This window comes from Liolophura sinensis, chromosome 7, assembly GCF_032854445.1.
Source record: "Liolophura sinensis isolate JHLJ2023 chromosome 7, CUHK_Ljap_v2, whole genome shotgun sequence".
Classification (NCBI taxonomy): domain Eukaryota; kingdom Metazoa; phylum Mollusca; class Polyplacophora; order Chitonida; family Chitonidae; genus Liolophura; species Liolophura sinensis.
In genome coordinates this window covers 50354473-50378792 of record NC_088301.1, presented here as the reverse complement: position 1 = coordinate 50378792, position 24320 = coordinate 50354473, and the positions used below count along the sequence as shown (strand labels likewise).

Below are 24320 nucleotides of genomic sequence, written 5' to 3'. Positions count from 1 at the left end.
CCTTTTTTTTAAGGGTCTCCTGATATCTGCAAATTTATTTTCGACCACATCATGCTTTATACTAAAGATTGAACACCAATAAAGTGCTCAAAATAATCCTTATCTAACAGTGACTATAGGCAACATATGTAAAACCATCAGTAATTAAGATTAATCTAATTATCTTCTAAGACACTGGCTTGGAGTAAAATGTGCATATCTCTGTGTGTTTCTCATATACATGTATAAAACACAATGCAATGCAAAACAATCCTCATGTGTCATTGTGGGGCACCCCACCTGTGCTTTTTAAAGTTAGATTTTATACCACCAAACAGGTAAGAAATGTAAATAACGTAACCAGTAAATTGTGAATGATTAATTTGACACTGCCTTTTGTCAGAAATTTGTGAAAATGTGGGTATGGTGCAACATAGTCTGGGTCATTAAATTGGAAATTTAAAAACTTCTGCATGTTGTAATCCATATGCCATTGTCTTACAAGATAATGCTATATAATTAAAAGCAATTTAATTAGCATAGTCTTGATATGGTCTGTATGCCCTGTGCTGTAAGGAGTATTTTGATGGGTTTGATGGTTGTTGTGCTTTGTGAAATAGGGACAAAGATACAGTCAAATAAACTTTTGCACTTTTTCTGACAAATGCCACATATGGAGACCCTTACAAAGAATGAATAAAGTACATAAAGCTTCATGTATGTGTATAAATTTAAACATTGTGTGAAGAGGAATTTGAGGGAATTAGTTTTATATGACAAGGATAATTGTAATGTATTATGCAGTGACAGAAACTGTTGACCTCTACTTGACCTTGCCTTGTGAGATTACTTAGACGTTCTCAAGAAGGACAAATTGTAAATGCAGATTATTCCAATAACACCTAAATATTGCAAGTTTATGAAATACAAATGTTATGGGATTTGCTTATATGGTAAGGGCTTTGGAGGCCTTCTTTGCCTAGTAGTGGTTAGCACGCTACTGCAGCACCATGAACCATGAGGCTTTCACCATTGTGATGGCTGTTGGTCCTAGTCTAGGTTCTACTGGCTTCCTGTCCAATTGTATCTGGGAAACTAAGTCTGTAGCAACCTGCGGATGGTTGGTTGTGGGTTGCCCTGGGCTCTGCCTGGTTTCCTCCCATCATAATTCTGCCTGTTGCCATATTAGTGGAATATGCTTGAGTATGGCATAAAATTCATTACGATCAAATGCTTTAAAAAAGCATATGTCACCTAACCCAGAGACTGCTTCAAATGTTAAACATTATACACAGCCCCAGTTATATCTCTGACATAGTAAAAGACATACATGTATGTATCTAAAATAAATTAAATTCCATTACTGTAAAACTCAATGTCAACATTATAATGTTTTGAGGAACAAGGATTTTATCTTGCATGTCATAATTATTGAATCCTCATCACAGACAATGCATATATGAACAGTAGCATATAAACTGGGTGAAATATGTAGACCTTTCGTAGGCAAATATGAAATGCTTAAAAGTAGTAAAGTAAGATTAGAAGCCTAGGATTGCCCCACCAGTTCCAAGAAGCGAATATAATTTGTTTTTGACTGATGGATATCTGTTTGATTTTCAGCTTCCAGACTTGGACGGCGACCGAAGAAACTGAAGGATCCGAATGCGGATAGCACAAGATCTCATTCGGGGAACCTCCCGATAGCTCCATACCCGTCCCCCGCTGAGCTCCATCGACAGAAAATGGCTGAACTGCAGCGCCTCCTGCAGGCCAATGGGACATTCAAATCAGAACTCATGCAGGCATTTATTTCAGCACAGATGTCTCTCCAGGAGCAGTTTGGCTACACGCCAGTGTCCACGGCTTCTGAAGATCAGGCGGCAGCGGCCAACCCTGCCAATCAGGCCACCATGGCCAATGCCACCATCGTGAACGGGTTGAACAACATGCCGGAAAGTGCCGCCACAACCACAGCGGTCAGCACCGGCAACGTCACTGTGGCCCCTACGGCAATGAACATTGAGCCTGGCTATTCCAGCTTAAGCAGCCCTGCTAGCAGTAAGAGCCAGTCTCCGATGCAGTATAGCAGTGCGGCCAACAACAGTGTACCTCAAACTTCGACCCAAGCTACGGCTAGAATGCCCATCTCTACCTCTGCTTCTAGCGGTAACAACAACGTCAATCCCATGATGAATGTGGACATGGCTCAAATGGTGCTGGACTGTAACATGGCGAGGATGTTCGGACAAGGCCCATTTTCCTCCAATGGAGATATGATGTCTTCTGTAGTTCGCTCTGCCATGGAGAATGCAGGTCCTCAAAAGTCCATGCAGATTCAGGCTATGTTGCCCAAGAGCCCAAGCCAGCCTGCACCAGTGACAGGTCTCCATCATGCCAATGCGGACAACTGGGTAGTGATGACCGAGACAGAGCGTATTTTGCAATTTGTGAAAAAAACACCAACAGAAATGAGGAAACAACTAATAGATCAAGTGACCAACACAATTGTAGAGGCTCACATGTCAACATGCCGTGTCACCCATGAGGCTGTCGAGAAGGCTGTCAAAAGGTCGGCACGCTTGGCTGTAAGTTAATTCTTTGTGTACAGAAAACTTTACTTTCATATTCGCCGCTTGGTAAATGGATGGGAAATTTAAAATGATTTTGATTTAAGTACCAAGATTTCAGAGATCAAGAAAGGTATTGTGAGTTGTATTACATGTGCTACATGGAATAAATATGATATGCGCAATAAAGATAAGGACTGAAAAGAAGTAAAGAATATTTGAAAGTCAAACAGAATTATAAATTGTCCTCACAGTGTTTACTTTGTTTTCTTTCAGTCTACCGGTCGTGACCGGACCAATGATTCAATGTCTATGTGGCAACAGTTTGTCAAAAACATGGTTCCAGAAATTACTTCTGTGGTTAAATTCTGTAAGAGACTTCCTGGTAAGTTAAGGGAACTTAATAATAGTTCTAACGTGATTTCATTGCTTTGATTCTGATTGATGGGCATTGCATATAGTTGTCCATCATGCTTAGGACACTCTGATATCATACGTCTGTAAAAATAGTCAGCCTACCTCCAGTATTGTGAGTTTTATATGAGCAACAAATGTCTGCTGCATCAGTATTATTTCGGGGCCTCTGTGGCAGAGCGGGGTAGCACTCCAGCGCAGCGCAGTGGCGTCGTGGGTTTCCCCAGGGCTCTGCTCGGTTTTCTTCCACCATAATGCTGGCTGTCATTGTGTAAGTGAAATAGTGAAGTAAGATTAGTTTCATTTCTTTTCCAAAGATTCCTCCATTGCATTGTCTATATGAGATAATTTTCTTTAAATGTAATAAATTATACATGTATAAATTTGTGAATTTGTCTAATATCAGTTTGCCAAAGTGTGTAGTTCATCTACCAAGTGTTACCATGTTGTTTGATTCAGTTTACCGATGTTTGTAGTATACCTACCATGTGTTACCATGTTACGTGTTTCAGGATTCACAGAGATTGACCAAGATGACCAGATCCGATTGATTAAGCAAGGATCCTTCGAATGTTTGTTGTGTCGATTTTCCATGCTGGTGGATTCGGATTCCTACGAGATGTTGGACCCAGATATGACGATTCGATGTACAAGGTTTGTTCACTGTTCACATAATGCAGTTTTTGAAATGTTTCAAGGTATTCGCCTGTTACAAGTACAGGGTAGCCTCACTATAAGACACCTGGATATATTGCACAATCGGATATAACGCGACCCAAGTCTTGTCCCCAAAAATCTGTGGTGTACTTTTATGTGAGAACAGCTATAACTGCAAACGAATTTTTTTACCAAGAAATAATGTAAATAACACATCATTTCCTACAATTGTTGTGTGGCTCCTAAGTCATTTGGTATTTTAGGCTTAAGCTTTTGAATTATGGATTTTTCTATGAATAATTGAAGAGGTTGCAACTGGTTACATTTCCTTTCGAGCGAGTTTGATGCCAAATGCACCTGTGACATTGTTGTGTAGCATTACTTGCGCGCGTGTGTGTGGCTTGGTCAGCAATGCAGAATACATTTTGCTCACTGCTACGGGCATATCTCATAAAGGGATAAATATTCGTACACTTCCAGTAAATGCTGATAACTTCAATCAGATTATTGGATGGCTATAAAGCGGGATGTGAAACTGCAGGGAGTGAGAGTTTACTGGCGTACTGACATGTGAGAGTTGAGATGAACTCACTCAAATGTTTGAGAGAGGCTTCTTATGTTTTTTTCCTCTTTCCTTCATTTAATACATTGAGTTAGCAAGACATACATTAAAGTGGTGATCATTGTTTATTTTTGTTCAGTGGTCACATGATTGACAGTTGACAGTCTGTCATCTGCAGTCCGCCATGTTGAATATGAGGCATCTAAGTTCCATGAGTTACTTTTGATACGAGCAGACATGGACGAATTGGATACCAAATGCGTTGTAGCTTTTTTAATTTAAAAATAAAGTGGATGAAACTAGGTTACTTGAATTCAGCTTGTGGAAATGTTATAACACACACCAGGTTCTGTACATCACCTCAGACCTGTGATTGTGCGATACGAGGCTAGCTTCTCATGCGTTTATAGTAAACTGGCAATAAGAAAACATTTGATAAAACACATTTTGCATCAATAAAACTTTGTTCAGGATCAGAATCATGACCTGTAAGACAGACTGTAACCCTATATACTGGATCCCATGGTCACTTCATTATCGCGTGAGGTAGCATGTAACGCGCTCAAGTATCTATCCCCAAAGCGGCGAGTTATAGTGACGCTACACTATACTTCATTTGTTACTCAAGACCGCATTCCTGCCTAAAGTGATTAAAGAACAATACAGCACCTGGCTAAAACATATTTCTGTTGAAAGCAGGATTCTGAAGCTTTCTAAAAAGTATCATACTTTATTATTTTAATGAAATTCTCTTCATGAAGTGATATATGATAACACAGAACTTCTGCATGAGACATTATTTTGAGATCGTTTACTACAAGTTAAGGTGTAGCCAAAGGGCCATTTCACACAGTGCTGTGGGATGGGTGTGTATCATTTACAGACGTAAAATTAGTTGATTTATTTTGTTGAACTGTAGCATACCACCTTCGCCCAAACTGCATTCATCTCTCAAGTAGACCCTAGACCATTTTAGTAAGCTTCAGTAGACCCAAGGCCTACTTAGACATGCTGTTCAAAGTATCGAATACACTTTTTGTCGTTCATTTTAGCGTTTAGTCAGCAATTTCTAAACAACGAATATCAGAGTCAGTGTAAAATTCATTAGGGATGCCAAAGGTTTATGGGCATGAGTAGACGTTGTCTCACTGGACAATGCTTAAAATTTTTTTTGTGATATGATGTCTTTCTCTAAATTAATTGGAATTGAAGAATTTAAATTTTGCTCCTTTCTCATATACAATGGATGATTTTTTCCAGTTTTCTTTTATAAAATACAGTAGAATTGTTGAATGCCACGTTCAAGCCAAGGTGCTTTCTCTGACATCCGTGATAACTAGGTCAGCACTGTTCTCATCTTAGAAGTTAAAACAGAAGCATAAAATTCAGTGATAGTCGAATTCCTAGACCAGCCTTAGTGGTGCTTAGATTTATTTCCATTTGTTTCAGAATTGTACATGAATCTAATTGTACATTTGCCTCTGTGGCTCAGCCGGTTAGCGCTCTAGTGGAGCGTAATAACCCAGGAGTCTCTCACCAATATGGTCGCTGTGAGTTCAAGTCCGGCTCATGCTGGCTTTCTCTCCGGCCATACGTGGGATGGTTTGCCAGCAACCTGCGGATGGTCGTGGGTTTCCCCCAGGCTCTGCCCGGTTTCCTCCCACCATAAATAAATAAATAAATTGTACAACATTCCTATCGTAATTTTGTAAACATTAAACTGGGGTCAAAATCACCATCACAACGCCTCCGAAGGCTGGGACCAGAACCAGGAGTACCCCGGCCGTGTATCCTCAGGGTACTTAAACTGTAAATGACATAGCAGGCTTACTGTATCAACAGTTCAACCAGTGGAGGAAATATCCTTCCAGTATGTTTAATTTCAGAGAAAGCTATTTATCGCTTGGACCTTCCTTGCTGAAGTCAACAAATTTATCTGCCATAGGCAACTGCTAGGATTACAATATGGAAAACACCTTTGACATTAGAGAGCTAGAGTAAACGTGACATCACCTTGCTGTCGATAATGGAGCCGCACTGAAGCTCTGTCCAGACAAAGTTTCACTAAACTTTTACTGGGTTGCAAAAAATCTGAAGTAATACTTAATGCCGGTCCAAGATACTTTGAATGGTAGTCTTTCAGTGAACATAAACATTAGTCAGTTGCTGCTTTTCACTTTCAGACCACAACTGTGTAGTCGATTGTTTACTTGCCATTGCAAGGACATTTTATCTTATCTGGTATTGTATTACTTCGTATTACAACGGAACAATGGTTGGTTTAACTTGGCCCTGGCCCCCTGGATCACGAAGAAAATTTACACTGTCAAGCAATATTTTGACCTTGTTAAAAATAATTTTAATGCAATTCAAAATTTTGACTTGTGTCCAAGGTCGTATAGTGATCCCAGGGCCGGAATCATATAGGAAAAGGTACTCCATCATACTTTCAAATTCTGCCAGGTTCGTGTGTATTCATCGTGTTTGACTCTTGCAAAGTTTTTTTTGGAAATGTGGAATACAATAAAACTCTGATGATGACAAATGTTGATAAAAATATTACTGTACCGGAACACATATCACAGTGAGTGAATTTGGAGTAAAGAATATCTTACTTTCTTCTTTTTTACTTCAGGGAGGTGGTTCGGGCCATGCCAATGGGAGATTTCTTTGAGGAATTCTTTGTTCTAGCTGAATTGTTTAACCCTCTCAAACTTACCGATGGAGAAATTGGAATATTTACAGCGCTTTTGGCCATGTGCCCAGGTGAGCCACATAACAGAGCTGAAGCTTCTTGAAGGCTTTGAAAATGCACATGAGTTATGCCCCTTTTTCTGACTTGAACACCTTTTGGCATGTTTGAAGAACTGCTTCACTTCAGAGTTTAAAACAGAGACAGTTTTGTGTATTTTGGTCACAAACCCCAAATCTTTGTCCGTTGTTCACTGTGGTATGAAAAGTTTATCTTTAGATTTCAGTATTTTGTTGAGAACTTTAGTAATTGATGTAGTAAATCTTACTCCATGCACAACAGTCATTCTCATCTTACAAGCAGGTCGATGTTCCCTTCTGATGTAGTTTTATATCAGGTTAATTTTAAATTCACAAGCTAGTAATTATAAAGTAAAAGTGGTGGAGCGAAGAGAAATTATAATCTAGCAGTGTACACTTTAATATAGCTGTGATTGCAGTGTCCATTCATAATTGCCTTGTAATAAGTGAATAAACAAAGTTTTGTAAAAGCTTTTAACATGGTGGAATGCATTTTATCTTCAAGTTTTAGACATTTCAAACTTATTAGGTATGAGTGATTTGGTAAATGTATTTCCCTTTCCTTTATTTCAGAACGACAAGAATTAATTAATGTTAAAACGGTTACAAAAATCCAGGCGCTATTCTTTCAAGCCTTGTTCTTCCTGATGCGGAAAAATCATGCAGGTATGAAATTCAAGACAAAAGTTAAGAAGGTGGAGTGGGGACCAGATTTTGGCCAAGTTGTTGAGTTCTTTGTTTTTTAATTAACGAGATATTCATTGCCATTTCACTTCCACCAGTATTGTGTGTATGTTGGCATCACTTGTGGACCTTCTTAGTAACGTCCAAGATCTTGTCTTTGCAACAGTTCTTCAAAAGTTTTTGGGGGAAGGAAATCATTGTTAGGTTTTTTTCTTGGTAAAAAATTTGAAGTTTCACGAAACAGATATATTATTAATGTATAAGACCCACTGAAGTCTTGGGATTATTACAAGATTGTTGACAAAGCTGGCAAATATATTTATATTATTCTGTCTGTCTGTTGGTCTGTCAAAATTTTAATACATCCTTTCTTGTACATTGTGCCATTCACATAAGGAAAAGCCTGAGGGCAAGGTGAAATAGTCTGTTTGCAGGAAGTCATAGCTATTTGCAAATTGACACTTGTTATAAAAATGTCTTGTCAAAGAATTAATTTATATTGTGAGATGTGTCTGGCTTTTTAAAACACTTAGTTTTCACATTGTCTTCTTTTCTGATTTCAGATGCTGAGGGTCTGTTCTGCCAACTGCTGAATACAATACCAACCCTGAAGCAAATAAATGAGCAGCATTGCATGGCTCTTAACAGTATCAAGATGAGATCGCCCAAGAAGGCTGAAGATTTCCCTCCCTTGCATCAGGAAGTCTTCTTTCTGATGTCGTAAACTCTTTCGGCGTTGTAATTGATTGGTAATGTGTACCGATTCCGTAAATAATTGATTCACATGTGGCTGCGTCAAATGAAGCCTGGAACTTTGGTCATTCGACCAGTCCATCCCTCCAGTTCAAAACCTACAGTATTCGAGAGCATGGAGCATTGCTTTCATCGCCCTAATAGACTTGTGGCCAAATGCGGGGATGTGGGAGGAATAATGAACGACTCCCTGATTTGAGGAATCACATTGCTTACCTCTTGCTTGATGGCAGATTCATGAGGGGCTATACTAAAATAACTAATGTAATTGTGCAAAACTTCAGTGCTGATTATTATTGAAGATAAAACCCACAGTAATTGCTTAATCCATGACAACCGACGGCTGGGACTAAAAGAGGACTGACCACCTGTTTGTCAGCGCATGTGATCCATTGTATGTGACAAATGCAATACTGGTAAATTCTGCTGGGCATCACCGATGGAATGCCTAAAAAAATGATGCTTGAACATGATTGGGATGGTGTATATTTTGTGTAAATTCCAGGAAATTTGACACAAGCTGGTGTAAATATTCCATTCAATGCATTCAGGCTTATCTGATGAACCAGTGGCAGGACTTCTCGCAACCATCCACAATATAGGGGCCTTACCATTCAGCTGTTTTGTATTCGCCATATATAGACCAGAAAACAAAGGGGAAAGATAAATCAACCCCTCCCCCCCCCCCTTCCAAAAAAAAAAAAAATAACAAACACAAACCAAATTGAACTTCTTTTCTTATGAGCTGATGCATTTGCAAGGGCTCTATACAAGCTACGTGTTAATATATATATATTGGTGTATATGTATGGTCATTGGATATCTATTGGAATTATTGATGGATGACCAATCAAAGTGATGTTTTACAAAGGAAGGAAGTTGGTTGGTGGGCAGTTCTTGACTTTATGCAAGTTGCAATGATAAGTACGTGATTTCAAGTATCTACGTATATACACGATGGTTTGCAAGTATATTTCTTGCATTGGTTGCCAAGTGTCTGTTAGTACAAATACCTGAACTGCTGATCAACAAGCATCTCTCCGTTAAAGAGATCGGATGTTTTCCAGATGGAGTGATCTTCTTTGGGGATGGAGAATACACCAACTTTTGTTTACCGATACCTACAAAAAGATGAAGAGAACATATGGATGTTGTATGCCTAATGAGGCATCTGGACAATGAAGTGTGTTTCTTTGTGTGTGATGGTTATTCTGAGGGAATTTTTTGTCTTGTCTACAGTTAATCATAGTGATGTTGGAGGATGGTACAAGAGTTTTGAAAGAGTTTGATTGTTTGTTTGATTTCTTAGACATTTGATTTGATTTGGTCTGTGGTTTGCGATCTGTAAGACTGAAAGTATAAAAAAAAAGTTTTCTCAAAACCTACATAGAGTAAATTGTTTGTGAAATCCTTTGGAAGTGGATGTGCTGTGCTTTATCATAGGACACATTTTGGGAATTTCAAATCATGGCATGAGTATGTAAAATATATTATTATTATTTTTTTTTTTGGTTTATTTCTTTTGCTTGATCCACCACAGTTAGTCTTTTATGTATTTTTGGGGATAAATGAAAAAGGTAAGTCAATGTATTTCTTCAAAAGCCTTACTTCCAGAATTCTGAATATCTGGAATTAACAAAGTGTAGAACATGTATTATCTGGTTACATATCCTAACAAGAAAAACATCTTAGTAGTATCAGGTATATGAATTTTTTTTCAATTGATTGGCATTAGAAATGTCATTGACAAGTGGGTTTGTTTTAAGGTAATGATTTTAGATGGAGGCTAGTAGCCAGTCTACCCATTTTTATTTGTAAAAGTTTATAGAACTGGTTAGCAGTGGTGTACATACTGACATGCAAGACATCATTAGAAATCGTGTTGAAATCTGAAACCACCAAATCAGATAAGTCAAGATTTTAAGTGCATAATATGTCAATGACGCACAAATTTATGGGTTAATTGTTTTATGTACATATATTTTACTCATTACTGTTGATTTTAGTGCTAGTGTAATACATGTAGGATTTTTTAAACCCAATCCATGTGTAGAATTTAGGATTTAGGAAAGCTGAAAATTATACATCTTCTCATTTGCGTTTTTGACTTCAGAAAGAATTGATTGTCTCATATTTTGTTTTAAGAATGTAAGTTAACCTCAACCATTACATAAAAGAATAAAATACCCTGTAGCTGCTGAATTTGAGACTTCATATTGTAAGGGCACATTTTTATGTTAGCTTAATATTTGTATTTGCCTTGCCTTATTGTGTTAGACACACATTTCTTTGAAACAGACATTCATTGGTTATATGTAAACTTGATGATTAATATTGTCTTGTTAAGTTTGAACTAATTACAACATGTTCTCATTTAGGACAAAGGGTTTTTTTGTTTATCTTTTCTGCAAAATCTCTTTTTAATGGCCCCATGTAGCAATAATTGTATTTAAATGTTAAAAACATGTCAGTAGAGTTCCCTAAGATATAGGCATAATATCTGTTTGTGATCTCTTGATTTGCTAATTGCATCGACTGTAGAACACACAGACTTAAAAGAAACCTGTAAATTTAGCTTAGATTTTTTGACTAATCTCAGGATAAGGTTTCAGGAAACGGTCCACTTTGCATTAATACTATATTAAGGTGCTCAGAATCTGAATTAATGTTGGCAAAATAATACTTCATTCATTATGCAGATATCTTTTTTTGTTATTTCCTCAGGCTTCTTTGTTTGTGCCGAAGTGGGACTGTTTTATTGAAAGTGTCTCTGAGAATATAAAATTGATATTATGATCTGTTATTTTATGATATGAAAATCTTTTAAAGGGTAAATTTCAACCATACTTTCATTGTCAATACTGTGTTTTTAACGGTTAAACCAGTTTTAATTCATTGATTTGTACAAATATCTGCCTTATTGCCTGTAACTCTTTGGAAAGTTAGCAGAATGGCTTCTGGATTTCAGTTGGACAAGGAATTTTTGTAGTTAATGCCTTGAATAGCCTGGTCATCACAATGTATTTCATGCTTCAGAGAACCCTATTCGCATGATTTGACATGGTTGGAAAACAAAAATGGCAAAATTATGTTTTGAGAAAGTAAATGAAGATTAAATATGTCAAGCAGGGAAAGCTTTATTTTGCCCTAATTCAAGTGAATAATACTTACATGCATTACAAAAGTATATGTAGTATAGAATTTGTACATACATTTATGTATTGGAGCTGATAAGTATATCTAAGTTAGGCACTGCAAGAATATGAAAAGAATATGAATTTCTTTGTAATTACCTGCATAAAAAGGAAATGAATCAGCAAATGCTGCATTTTGATTTGTGGCTGCCTTCTGTTTGGTTTACATTTGCAACGGTTAGGATACTTCTGGCATTTTCTTGGGGAGAGCATGGGCCAAGACTGATTAGCAAAAGTGTGACCACAAATGTTATGTTAAAAAAAATTTGTTACTGGTAATCTTTCAATGAATTGTAATTTTTATTTCTCTCCATTTTGTTGAACTGCTGAAAATGGGTAAGGATTGGGTACATAAACCTCCTCAATATTCCGTGTAATTGTAGCTAACATGGTCATTGTTTCCATAGTCAAATTTGCTTTGTTTATTAGTATGTGTATTTGTCATTTTTGTCCTATAATGCCGTAGGTAATCCATCACAAGTGTATATTATTTTGCCGTCTTAGTGTGATAGGTTTTATTTACCTGTAAGGCATTAGTGCTATGAGTGCACGCTTGCTAACAGTGCATGTGTTAAATTTGCAGAGAACCTATTTGAGTTGCAAATAGTGGTAGTATATCCAATGATATCAGATTTACTGTTAAGATTGTTAAAACAAATACGTGCCCCATGTGTCAAATAATCCACATGGTTCATATATTGATGAAGCTCTAATGTATTTTGTGCCGATTCTGTGAACGTGTCATTCTGTGCCGCCGCGTGGTACGTCGATGTGACATTATTGCCCTGGTTTTATAGTCTCATTATCTTGTGTGATGGTGCACTATGTAAAACTTCCCTAGGCTGGTTTGATGTATTAAAGATGGCCTCAGGAGGAGCTGAAATAAAACGCATAAAAACAATTATCAGGTGTCTGTTGCAATAGGAGCTCTTTTAACTCTGGGTCGGGTGGGGGGGGGGGAGTGAACACTTTCATAAACAGCTGTGCTCTAAATACGTAGTCACCGTCATATCCTGCCTGTTTCACAAAGCACATGTATTGCTACGTTCACTAACTACGATGGCGACTTATCGCCAGGGGAGATAAGTGCACGTAAAGTTATATGCGCTTAGTGAAACAAGCCCCTTTTTGTTACTTAATCATCATTCTAATAAGTGCTCAGTAATTAAGGTGTGTGACTTATAAACTAGAAGTCATACAGTGCACGAGTTCAATCCTGGCCTTGGCTTCTACCATTGTCTCAGGGGAGAAAATAAGTGCTCTGAAGATCAGATGCATAGACTTGCATTAATGATAAACAAAATGCCTTCCATCCGTGTATTTGGTGCATATCTATGTCATGTCTAAGTTGAGCAGTAACTTGCCAAAGGATTTGGTTTACCTCTCACACACCAGTTTCCTCCACTGATAAAAATGACTGCCATGGTAGAAGTTAAAATTCAGGAGTAAGCTGTTCAACAACAAACTTGGCCTCCAGAGTGGCCATCTGTCTCAGGTGGTTAGCGTGCTAACATGGCACCATGATCCAGGAAAATCTCACCAATGCTGTTGCTCCAAGTTCAGGTCCAGCTCATGCTGGCTTCCTCTCCGGCTGTACGTGGGAAGGTCTACTAGCAACCTGCAGATGGTCCTGGGTTTCCCCAGGCTCTGTCAGGTTTCCTCCCACCACAATGCTGGCCAGCGTCATATAAGTGAAATATTCTTAAGGAAGGTGTAAATCACCAATCAAGTAGGCTAGATAAAAATAAACTAAGCACTCAGTCATTCCACTGAGATAGTACTGACGCAGAAAGAAGTGTTAGGCATCCAATGCTCTTTGCTGGGATGCAGGTTTCTAAAGATCTGTGACTTGTTAGATCATGCCAAATACTTTACAATCAACAGGCGTTGTACTACCTTCACTTGATGCTCTGCACAAGGGGCTAGAACAAGTACTGTTATACATGCAGGAGTGGTCTCCGTATCATGTGACTGGGTGGGCGTGTCATGTCTGGTGTCGTCAGCATGGTGTTCCAGTGAGGCAACATCTTGTCAACACTGGAACCAGCCTGTTACAAGGCATCATCTTGTTACATGTATGACCAAAATAATCTTGATTTAACACCAGGCAAACAGATTTCTGTGAATAGTATAGTTTTTATCCGTACTATAATAGTGTCTTTAACAGTGGTAATTTCCAACACACAGGGGAATATTTCAGAAAGTTGTCAAAAACCTGTCCAATTAGTGTTAAGCTTCATACTAGTGCTCAAGAAGACTGTCACCTTAAGACAGCAGTCAGATTTTTGGGTTGAAACTGGAATGACCCCAGTAAACCACAGACCTTATCTTAAAGCTGCAGTGAAAGCGAAAAGAGCTGGATTCAAGCAGGAGACATCAGGGCCTGATGGTTGCAGCTAGCCAGCACTTCGACCATTGGAACCAGTTAGGATCACGTCCAGATTCACAAGGCATCATCAGGCATTTTTAGGCATTTTAACTCCACTTAATCTGGATATTTGCCATAAAACTTTAATAGTGAAGTGTAAAATATCCATAACATGTATTATTATTACGGCATTATCTCAGTCTGAACTCTTCCAGGATTTGGGCAAGCCTTACAGGGTATTCCATACTTCACAGCGCAGAAAAGACAACTGGTCCATAAAATGATCTATTTTGCAAACAGCTCATCTCTGTTTTTAGCCATCTCAAACAAAATAAAACAAACCCATGTTTTACAGGAGAGCTATCACTCTTCAAGCTGTTTAAATATAAAAAGCCATATTTGAATCAATTTTAGACAGAACTTCATAATTTTGTTTTTTAGTTGAACAGATACACTGTAAAGGTACATAAAGGGAATAAATACGGCACTATCCGTACACAAGTTAGCACAATGCACCATTATTGTGGGGATGTATTCAATCCTTAGAGTTGCCATGTCATGTCACACACACTACATGTATGTGTGCTATAAGGAACTGGCGCCAAAGTTAACGAAGCTTTAAGCATCCCAAAAAGTGCGACTGAATAAGCTGACACTATTAATTACTCGTTATCTGCAAATTGCTTTCAGCATAACCTCAAACCAATCCATTGCTTATTAAAGCAATGTGGCTAAGTTGTCAGTGTGCTAGTGTAGCACAAGGATTAAGGATCCTTAAACCAGTGCTGTTGCATTGTGACTTCAAGTCCATCTCATGCTGGCTTCATTCTCCAGTCATGCATGGGAAGGTCTGCCACTAACTTGCTGACTGTCGTGGGTCTCTGCCAGGTTTCCTTCCAGCATAACACTGTTGTCGAACAAGTGAAATATTCTTAAAACAGTTATTGTTTTTTTATATACATGTACATGTAACAAAAACATACATCTATGCCAAATGGTTGCAAAATTTAATTTGAAGTGGTTATGGCTGAAGACAAATCTGGTGCATCACATTACATGGGGAAGTTCTGGGCCTGCCTGAAACACAGAATTTTTGAAATTCCCCATGCTTCCTCTGTTCTCCAGGCACTGGTGCCCAAATACAGTCAACAGTGCCCATGTCATTTAGGATTTCTAACACGAAGTTTGTTGATCCTCTGTTCTCCAGACACTGGTGCCTAAATACAGTCAATAGTGCCAATGTCATTTAGGATTTCTAACATGAAGTTTGTTGATCCTCTGTTCTCCAGACACTGGTGCCTAAATACAGTCAATAGTACACATCATTTAGGATTTCTAACACGAAGTTTGTTGATCCTCTGTTCTCCAGGCACTGGTGCCTAAATACAGTCCACAGTGCACATGTCATTTAGGATTTCTAACATGAAGTTTGTTGATCCTCTGTTCTCCAGACACTGGTCCCTAAATACAGTCAATAGTACACATCATTTAGGATTTCTAACACGAAGTTTGTTGATCCTCTGTTCTCCAGACACTGGTGCCTAAATACAGTCAACAGTGCACATGTCATTCAGGATTTCTAACACGAAGTTTGTTGATCCTCTGTTCTCCAGACACTGGTGCCTAAATACAGTCCACAGTGCCCATGTCATTCAGGATTTCTAACACGAAGTTTGTTGATCCTCTGTTCTCCAGACACTGGTGCCTAAATACAGTCAAGAGTGCCCATGTCATTCAGGATTTCTAACACGAAGTTTGTTGATCCTCTGTTCTCCAGACACTGGTGCCTAAATACAGTCAAGAGTGCCCATGTCATTCAGGATTTCTAACACGAAGTTTGTTGATCCTCTGTTCTCCAGACACTGGTGCCTAAATACAGTCCACAGTGCCCATGTCATTCAGGATTTCTAACACGAAGTTTGTTGATCCTCTGTTCTCCAGACACTGGTGCCTAAATACAGTCCACAGTGCCCACGTCATTCAGGATTTCTAACACAAAGTTTGTTGATCCTCTGTTCTCCAGGCACTGGTGCCTAAATACAGTCAAGAGTGCCCATGTCATTTAGGATTTCTAACACGAAGTTTGTTGATCCTCTGTTCTCCAGACACTGGTGCCTAAATACAGTCAACAGTGCACATGTCATTCAGGATTTCTAACACAAAGTTTGTTGATCCTCTGTTCTCCAGACACTGGTGCCTAAATACAGTCAACAGTGCACATGTCATTTAGGATTTCTAACACGAAGTTTGTTGATCCTCTGTTCTCCAGACACTGGTGCCTAAATACAGTCAACAGTGCCCATGTCATTTAGGATTTCTAACACGAAGTTTGTTGATCCTCTATTCTCCAGACACTGGTGCCTAAATACAGTCAACAGTGCCCATGTCATTTAGGATTTCTAACACGAAGTTTGTTGATCCTCTGTTCTCCAGACACTGGTGCCTAAATACAGTCAATAGTACACATCATTTAGGATTTCTAACACGAAGTTTGTTGATCCTCTGTTCTCCAGGCACTGGTGCCTAAATACAGTCAACAGTGCCCATGTCATTTAGGATTTCTAACACGAAGTTTGTTGATCCTCTGTTCTCCAGACACTGGTGCCTAAATACAGTCAATAGTGCCAATGTCATTCAGGATTTCTAACATGAAGTTTGTTGATCCTCTGTTCTCCAGGCACTGGTGCCTAAATACAGTCAACAGTGCACATGTCATTTAGGATTTCTAACATGAAGTTTGTTGATCCTCTGTTCTCCAGACACTGGTGCCTAAATACAGTCAACAGTGCACGTCATTCAGGATTTCTAACACGAAGTTTGTTGATCCTCTGTTCTCCAGACACTGGTGCCTAAATACAGTCCACAGTGCACATGTCATTCAGGATTTCTAACACGAAGTTTGTTGATCCTCTGTTCTCCATACACTGGTGCCTAAATACAGTCAAGAGTGCCCATGTCATTCAGGATTTCTAACACGAAGTTTGTTGATCCTCTGTTCTCCAGACACTAGTGCCTAAATACAGTCAAGAGTGCCCATGTCATTCAGGATTTCTAACACGAAGTTTGTTGATTCTCTGTTCTCCAGACACTGGTGCCTAAATACAGTCCACAGTGCCCATGTCATTCAGGATTTCTAACACGAAGTTTGTTGATCCTCTGTTCTCCAGACACTGGTGCCTAAATACAGTCCACAGTGCCCACATCATTCAGGATTTCTAACACAAAGTTTGTTGATCCTCTGTTCTCCAGGCACTGGTCCCTAAATACAGTCAAGAGTGCCCATGTCATTTAGGATTTCTAACACGAAGTTTGTTGATCCTCTGTTCTCCAGACACTGGTGCCTAAATACAGTCAACAGTGCACATGTCATTCAGGATTTCTAACACGAAGTTTGTTGATCCTCTGTTCTCCAGACACTGGTGCCTAAATACAGTCAACAGTGCACATGTCATTTAGGATTTCTAACACGAAGTTTGTTAATCCTCTGTTCTCCAGACACTGGTGCCTAAATACAGTCAACAGTGCCCATGTCATTTAGGATTTCTAACACGAAGTTTGTTGATCCTCTATTCTCCAGACACTGGTGCCTAAATACAGTCAACAGTGCCCATGTCATTTAGGATTTCTAACACGAAGTTTGTTGATCCTCTGTTCTCCAGACACTGGTGCCTAAATACAGTCAATAGTGCACATCATTTAGGATTTCTAACATGACGTTTGTTGATCCTCTGTTCTCCAGGCACTGATGCCTAAATACAGTCAACAGTGCCCATGTCATTTAGGATTTCTAACACGAAGTTTGTTGATCCTCTGTTCTCCAGACACTGGTGCCTAAATACAGTCAACAGTGCCCATGTCATTTAGGATTTCTAACATGAAGTTTGTTGATCCTCTGTTCTCCAGACACTGGTGCCTAAATACAGTCAACAGTGCCCATGTCATTTAGGATTTCTAACACGAAGTTTGTTGATCCTCTGTTCTCCAGGCACTGGTGCCTAAATACAGTGAACAGTGCCCATGTCATTTAGGATTTCTAACACGAAGTTTGTTGATCCTCTGTTCTCCAGACACTGGTGCCTAAATACAGTCAATAGTGCCAATGTCATTCAGGATTTCTAACACGAAGTTTGTTGATCCTCTGTTCTCGAGGCACTGGTGCCTAAATACAGTCCACAGTGCCCATGTCATTTAGGATTTCTAACACGAAGTTTGTTAATCTCCAATATGGAATAATCCTGAGATTATTCGGCCCATTGTGAAATATTAAGGACCATTAGAATAGCTTATAAGGTATGTATAGCTTGTATGTATGATTGGGGTTTAATGTCATACTTAAGAATTTTTCAGTCATATGATGATGAAGAGTCATTAGGTGTTTACTATATATTGTATTATTCCCGAGTCCATGCTGCCAAAGTATCATGCTGAAGACACCAGATACGACACCTCACCTGGTCACATTATACTGACACTGAGCTAACCAGTTTATTTGCTCTAGCTTTTCCAAGTCAAGCTGTCAAGTCAGGCAGCAGCTTGTACCATTTTTAAAGTCTTCAGTATGAGATAAAAATCCGGGATTTCATGATTTTGAGGCGAACGTTCTACCTAGGCCACCAAAGGGGTCCCTCACAAGAGTAAGTAGCTTATATATGTTGCCATGAGTAGATTCCTTATAACAGCGTCCCTATTACATGTTATTTAAGTGTTTCCAAGACCAGTGCTTTGATATCCGGCTTTCATCTGTGACATTATGCTACCTGTGATGCATCTCCGCTACTGCGCTCTGTGACCTCAGAATAATGGAAATTTTACCTCAGCCAATATAGCCTTGGCCTGGAGGTCTGTGTTGTCAGGACATATTCATTGTAAAACATACATGTTTGATTAATATTATTCACTACATTAACCATCAATCAATATCAAATCAACAAATAATCTAAACACAACAAAAAATATGTCAGATTTCACATGAACTATATTTTTTTGAAACTTAAAACATGTTTCGAAGGTTGCTGTGTAAGACGATACCAGTGTGAACAGGATGATGCATCAGAGACTCGATAATAAACAGCTGTTTCCTTTGTTTGTCAACTACATGGTGTTCCTTGCATGGTGAACAGGGATTTCAGGCATCAAATCTCTAGACTGTATAGCACAATTATCACATGGCAGACTCACAAGCTTCCATCCTCAGTATCAAATACAGTAATTACCCCGTATCAATACCAGGTTGGCAAAATTAAACTGTTCTTGTTGCAGTCCAACATCTGAGCCATTGCCAGCATTTTAATTTTCACCTGCTTATAAACACCTGTCAAAGCTGAGTGCAGTACAGCCGGATATTAGCTGAATATCCTACGCACATCGTTGCCAGGCCATGGTCCAGCCATCATACACAGACCTTGGTCCACTCCATTCTGCCATCCTGACGCACCATGGCACCATCATGGGCATATATATCATCCTGCGATCCTGATCAGAATATGCCAGTGTTCATGTACTGTTTGTTACAAGCTTATTTACGGCAAATTCCTTGTGTCTTCATGTATTGACGAGAAGTATTTTTTCCCTGCTCCACAAATTCTCATAAAATTTTAGTCTGCAGCACCGGCGTTTGTAGCCTGCAATAGGGGACTATTATGCACGTATACACCAAGCATATATAATACAATGTAGATTTTAAACTTACATACCCGTTCAGGTTAAGATCATAAGCGAATGAAGCTATGACGTCACACTTAGCTGCAGTAAATAATCTGCAGACATCTAAATAGTTACACTGTTGTAGAGTTTTCATGCTGACTCACCCCAAGAACATACACATGTAGCTGTTGTGTTGATGTCGTAAAATCATGCGCCGTGAAATATCTTAGAATGAAGCTCAGATCGTCTGGCCACAATGGTACCATTGTGGTCCCATGATACATGTATCCTGATTGGATTGTACGCCCATCAGACAGGTACAACAGACCATGATCCAACCATGGTGGGCCCACCAAAAGCCGACCGTGGAGCCATGATGGGCGCAGGATATTCGACTGGAATGTGGCTGTACTGCACAACAAAGTGAAAACCATGAACAGAACATTTCACATCTGCAATGTTGCAATATACAGAATCCATGTCTTGATGCAGATGTCTTGTCATCTGACCATATTTTCATAGTCATACATGTCCATGAGGCAAACAATAATATCTTGGATGGTTTCCACACTAACATCTTCATCAAATGCCTGAAAATCAAAAGTTTTTAAAAAATTCAGGAAAACTGGCATATTTTTGTTCAAATTGGACATAGTGTTCCAATACTCAAACTTGATCTGTAACTTGTTATGGCAAAGCCATGGACCTCATCTCAATTCAGATTTTTTTAAATCTGGAAAAATTTGGAAACGGATCGACAGACGGTGTACTTAACCTTAAACAATAATACAACATAAACAAATGTATTAGGGACAAAGGTGACACATGTCACCTTTTTGTCTAATTATCTAATTCCTCTCCGGCTATGTATATATATATATACAAACATCCATTTGAGAGAGATCTTGATGTTAGCTCGTTAAACTTTACATTACCATCATTATGATCACAGAGATAAAGAATAAGAACAAACCTTCCACCACTTTGTGTCTGCCTCTTTAGTGAAGGGAACCTCTGTACCATGAGCTTGTAGAGCAAAATATATCATAGCAATGGCGATGTGCTGGGGTTTATAGCAGAGACAAATTGTGCTGTCGTAGTAACTGTCACGTAACAGTGCCCACGCAGTCCTAGCCACAGGCAATCGTTCCCACTGATAGGGCTCAAACCAGTCTCTGAGAGATTTGATATAATGCAGCATGTACTGTTAAAAAGAAGTTTATCACATGTACACAGAATGTTAAACCTTTAGTATGAAAAGTTTACAGAACAACTATATACATGTGTTTGTATATATATATATATACAATAAATGCATAACTTTACCAATAATCATAGCACAAATTTGATATTTATAATATTGGACATCATTTTACTTCTTTAACCTCACTAATCAAACGACTTATCTTAATTTACCACAAAAAAAACAATCCAAAGTAAGGCCAAAGTAAGCACCTTTAAGATCCCTTGTTTGACTTCATTATCACACTCAAGGAAAAGTTAATCAAACCTAACACATACATATATGAGTGCCGGGTTAAGGAAAACAAGCTTACCTTGTGAGGGTGGCTAAATACAACTTTGAAATTCAGCATCCTCATAATGAAAAGCTCACATTGAGCAACTGATTTCCGAATTGCCCAGTAGTCATCTCCTATTTCCAGAGGTCGGCGGTTTTTATGCAGTGTTCTGAGAACAAAAGTTGTTTGAAGCCAATGACACTTTATTCCGGTTTATAAATTTAATTTGACAAAAACAAACATGAAATCTTCACAAATGAAAATTACTGATATCAGATAAATGATTATAAATATATAAATCTACATGTGTCCTGTAACTCACAGCAAAACAGAAGAAAATTAAATATTCAATCATTCACAGAGGAATACATTTTTTTCCAGCTATCTGCAAAGGCCAGATTTCAGCATTGCTGCAAAGATTGCCCAATATACTTTATTATAAGTTATTATCCATCAGACTATCCTAAGCTTGTAGGAATTAAGTTATTAAGAGATAAATTATATTTATTTGATTTATTTATTTAATTGGTGTTTAACACCGTAGGGAAGAATATTTCACTTATACGACGGCGACCAGCATTATGGTGGGAAGAAACCGGGCAGATCCCAGCGGAAACCACCAACCATCCGCTGGTTGCTGACAGACCTTCCCACTTACGGCCGGAGAGGAATTAGATAAATTATAGACAGCACAAAAAACTACACCCCTTTTATATGTCATCTCCAGAATACCAATGTACATATTATTCCCCAGAGATTTAAGAAGAATAATGTCATATGTAGGTTTTGACAAAATACAGGTTGAGCTCCTCTTATTACGTGACAACTTGCTGCATCTGAAGGATGCATTTATTTTCACTACCTGATTGGATACCTGCTTTCATTTTAATTCTGAAAAAACTTAATTCCTCCAGGTGTGCACACAGATTCCAACTGTCTTCTTATGTCTTGTTATGATACTGTACCTGTAACATACATTAATTACATCCCTCAGCTTGGACAGGTTTTCTTCTGTTTTGCTGGCCAAATACATGGCTGTTGTGGCTACAAGCTGGCAAAGGAAATACAAAACATAAGTTTTTATTTACCTTCCTTATAAAGCTATATGCAGACAGGGAATTTATAAGGACTATTTTTTTTAATAAAGATATTCCAGGAAGTACATATATATCACTAAGTTGAACATTAAAGCTGATGCTGAATCTAATGTATCAGGGTACAAACACTATAGCTACACAATAAAACATTTACTCTGCTGCAGGTGGAGATAGCACTGGATGACTATGCTCAAAGGGGCTTGCATAGTCATCCAGGGCTAATCTAGAGACAACATGAGCCCGAACATTATATATGTTATTAAATCCTTGTTCAATATTAACAAATACAAGTATGGGCTAGGCTTACAGATATTTAAATGTTCATGATACACATTTACTAGCTGTTCTAATAATGACTGTGTTTAATGGCTAACTGGTACTCACGTATGGATCATAATCTTTGACATTATTACACCTGAAGAATTTATGATAAATGACTGAGGCTGTTGCCAGAGTAATAGCTCTCATCTGTAGCTTTAATCCTGGAAACACAAAAACATTGCGCAGTTTAAGGCTAAGCATGTGACTAGCTTACTAGGTGCAGAAAACAAAACAAAAGAAAACCAAAAAATCTAGCATCAAATGCAAAGGCAAACCAAACTTCAATCCATTAAAACCCTAAAATGAATTAGGCCTACATGTAAATTATGAAAGAGTAACACTAGTCATTGAACATCAAAGGCAAAAAGACAACAAGTTTGGAAGCAAGATTGACAGAAAGCGCGACACTATTTCTGGATTATATTTAGTTCTATAGTGACAGTTTGCTACTGACATTGCTTTCAGTCCAAATCTGCGTTGTTACGTTATGGTACACAACGTAGTATCTTGCTAGCTGACTTGGAAGCTATCCATCCCTGCCCAAAAGATTTATTTCTGTAAACAGACTACAGCCACTTGGCTTAATTTACATGTATATGTGTCACAGTTTCATCAGTAATGTCACTAAAAAGGTTTTATCATCTCCAATAAAATACATGGTAAACTGTTGAGAAAATAATGTTTCCAGTAGTTGTCTTAGTCAAACAGGCCATGCTTACATTGTTCATTGTTGTTGTTGTTATCGACTGCATTGTTGTCGAAAGTCTCAACAAACCTGCTTCATGTATGAATTGAATCACACGGTGATGGACGCGTATCTCACTCTTATCCCCTGACATTGCGTGACCGCTTTCTGTTGCTCAAAACAAATAACAGTAACACTATAACAATACAGTTATAGAGAATGGAATATCATGTCGAGCAGCACGTTGTGTTGTTCTTGTTGCGGACTGGGCACGGATAACCCTATCGTCAAAATTAAAAATAACCGGGCGTTTATTTATTTACACTGAAAGGGCGCAGTATTTCATATGGCTGTAAAACGTAACCAACGGTTTTATTTTATTTCAACAAATAAAGCTAACTATATTTTTCAGAGAGGAGCGAACATATGATCAAGGGAAGTAACCAAGCTCTAAATGACGGAATCGTGACTGAATTAATTCCCTTAGCGTTATTTCATCTATGGCTTTGACACCACATTTAATAGCCTTATTGTTGGGCTAGGTATTTCGTGCATTTATGAACGTAATGTAATATTACCCCACGTCTGTTTAAAATAAAACTGCAACAAAGCATAATCAAGAGCTTTATAGAATAATGTACTGGTAGTGTATATGAGCCTCATATATAAGGTCACTGTGAGTTCAAGTCCAGCTCATGCTGGCTTCCTCTCCGGTCGTAAGTGGCAAGGTCTGCCAGTAACCTGCGGATGGTGGTGGGTTTCCCCCGGGCTCTGCCCGGATTCCTCCCACCATAATGCTGGCCGCCGTCGTATAAGTGAAATATTCTTGAGTACGGCGTAAAACACCAATCAAATAAATTAATCAAATAAATATAATTTATCTCTTAATAACTTAATTCCTACAAGCTTAGGATAGAATAAATAAATAAATAAATAAATAAATAAATAAATAAATATGAGTCTCCAAACCACCGACTGACTAATGACGCGCGGATTCAGTGACGGTCTTGGAAGGTGATAATTTCAATCTTAATGTCTTAAATCTTAATAATAATTTCTAAATACTAAAACTGCAAATTTGTTGAAAATATTAATAATTTC

General features: G+C 38.4%; 2 protein-coding genes across 6 annotated transcripts in view; one reads left to right on the top strand and one right to left on the bottom strand.

Annotated features, from left to right (window-relative positions):
- The window catches only part of LOC135469602 (probable nuclear hormone receptor HR3), a 67902-nt gene extending 55416 nt beyond the window's left edge, over positions 1 to 12486 (top strand). For all 4 annotated transcript variants that reach the window (XM_064748101.1, XM_064748100.1, XM_064748099.1 and 1 more), the window contains 6 exons: positions 1603 to 2567; positions 2826 to 2934; positions 3476 to 3617; positions 6818 to 6948; positions 7528 to 7620; positions 8202 to 12486. In XM_064748101.1, the coding sequence (XP_064604171.1) occupies positions 1603 to 2567; positions 2826 to 2934; positions 3476 to 3617; positions 6818 to 6948; positions 7528 to 7620; positions 8202 to 8362 (1601 nt within the window). In that variant the 3' untranslated portion in view covers positions 8363 to 12486. The remainder of the gene's footprint in view (positions 1 to 1602; positions 2568 to 2825; positions 2935 to 3475; positions 3618 to 6817; positions 6949 to 7527; positions 7621 to 8201) is intronic.
- A 6422-nt stretch (positions 12487 to 18908) lies between these two features.
- Positions 18909 to 23471, bottom strand: LOC135471262 (cyclin-Q-like). 2 transcript variants are annotated; one of them, XM_064750422.1, is made up of 6 exons: positions 23310 to 23471; positions 22598 to 22695; positions 22082 to 22167; positions 21153 to 21285; positions 20570 to 20800; positions 18909 to 20186 (listed from the first exon to the last, which is right to left on the bottom strand). In XM_064750422.1, exons 1-6 carry the CDS (start codon positions 23371 to 23373, stop codon positions 20097 to 20099), a joined length of 702 nt encoding a protein of 233 aa, XP_064606492.1. In that variant the 5' UTR covers positions 23374 to 23471; the 3' UTR covers positions 18909 to 20096. The 2 variants fall into 2 exon arrangements, with proteins under 2 accessions (XP_064606492.1, XP_064606493.1); XM_064750423.1 differs by having other exon boundaries at positions 23254 to 23448.
- Between the last annotated feature and the right edge of the window lie 849 nt (positions 23472 to 24320).